The sequence below is a fragment of the Lipotes vexillifer genome, unplaced genomic scaffold (genome assembly GCF_000442215.2).
Source record: "Lipotes vexillifer unplaced genomic scaffold, Lipotes_vexillifer_v1.1 scaffold184, whole genome shotgun sequence".
Taxonomy (NCBI): Eukaryota; Metazoa; Chordata; class Mammalia; order Artiodactyla; family Lipotidae; genus Lipotes; species Lipotes vexillifer.
This window is the reverse complement of record NW_006783561.1, coordinates 498,038-498,762: the sequence shown is the minus strand read 5'-3', so window position 1 is coordinate 498,762 and position 725 is coordinate 498,038. Positions and strand designations below refer to the sequence as shown.

Below are 725 nucleotides of genomic sequence, written 5' to 3'. Positions count from 1 at the left end.
ACTGTCATCTTGATATTTATTTAAGAACATTTGGGGGAGAGGAGTGAGGAGAGACTATACAAAAATGCCATTTTCGTATAACGATCCCTTAAGTGGAAAAGTTTATCCATGACTTTATGCAAATGAGCAGAAAGTCCCAAAGAGACTTTCAGATGGAATTGATTATTCTGCTTTTCCTTGAGCTCAGGAAGGGGACAGCATGACACCTGCTGAAAACAAGGACTATATGTGTTCAGGACAACAGGAAGTAGTGACCAGCCAGAAGCTTGCCCTGACCTGGTTATAAATCTGGTTACAGAAGAAAGGAGCTGGAAAGCAATTTGCATGTCCAATAGGTTTCACTATTAAAGTTTACACAGCGTGGAGTGATCAGCCAAGCTGGCTGGCTACCCAGATCACATGACTATGTAGAAACATGAAACTTGACTACGTGCTCAAGCAAGTTTTACTTCTCCCTCGTGCAGGGGTGTCTGCCAGCAGCCTGCACTCTCAGAAATCAGACTCAAGTGACTAGGACTCTCGAGATCAAAGGCTTACCATGCTACTCCCCAGGACAGCCAGGGACTGCTGACGTGACCACTGGACAGTGATCTGTGGTTCGTATAGTTACCAAAAAGAATGGATAAGCTTAATAAAATAACTGTCCCCGCCAGTCAGAAGTTGAGGTAAGATTTTCGCCATCCAATACTTTTCCTTCTCTTTTTTTTTTTTTTTTTTTTTTCATG

The 725-nt window shown here is 42.6% G+C and overlaps 1 protein-coding gene across 5 annotated transcripts in view; it reads left to right on the top strand.

The window, feature by feature from the left end:
- Nucleotides 1–409: 409 nt before the first annotated feature.
- The window catches only part of BLNK (B cell linker), an 80,167-nt gene continuing 79,851 nt past the window's right edge, over nucleotides 410–725 (top strand). For 3 of the 5 annotated variants that reach the window (XM_007456185.1, XM_007456184.1, XM_007456183.1), the window contains exon 1: nucleotides 501–665. In XM_007456185.1, the coding sequence (XP_007456247.1) occupies nucleotides 619–665 (47 nt within the window). In that variant the 5' untranslated portion in view covers nucleotides 501–618. Of the gene's footprint in view, nucleotides 666–725 lie in introns of all 5 variants that reach the window. The other 2 variants (XM_007456181.1, XM_007456182.1) reach the window with 2 other exon arrangements.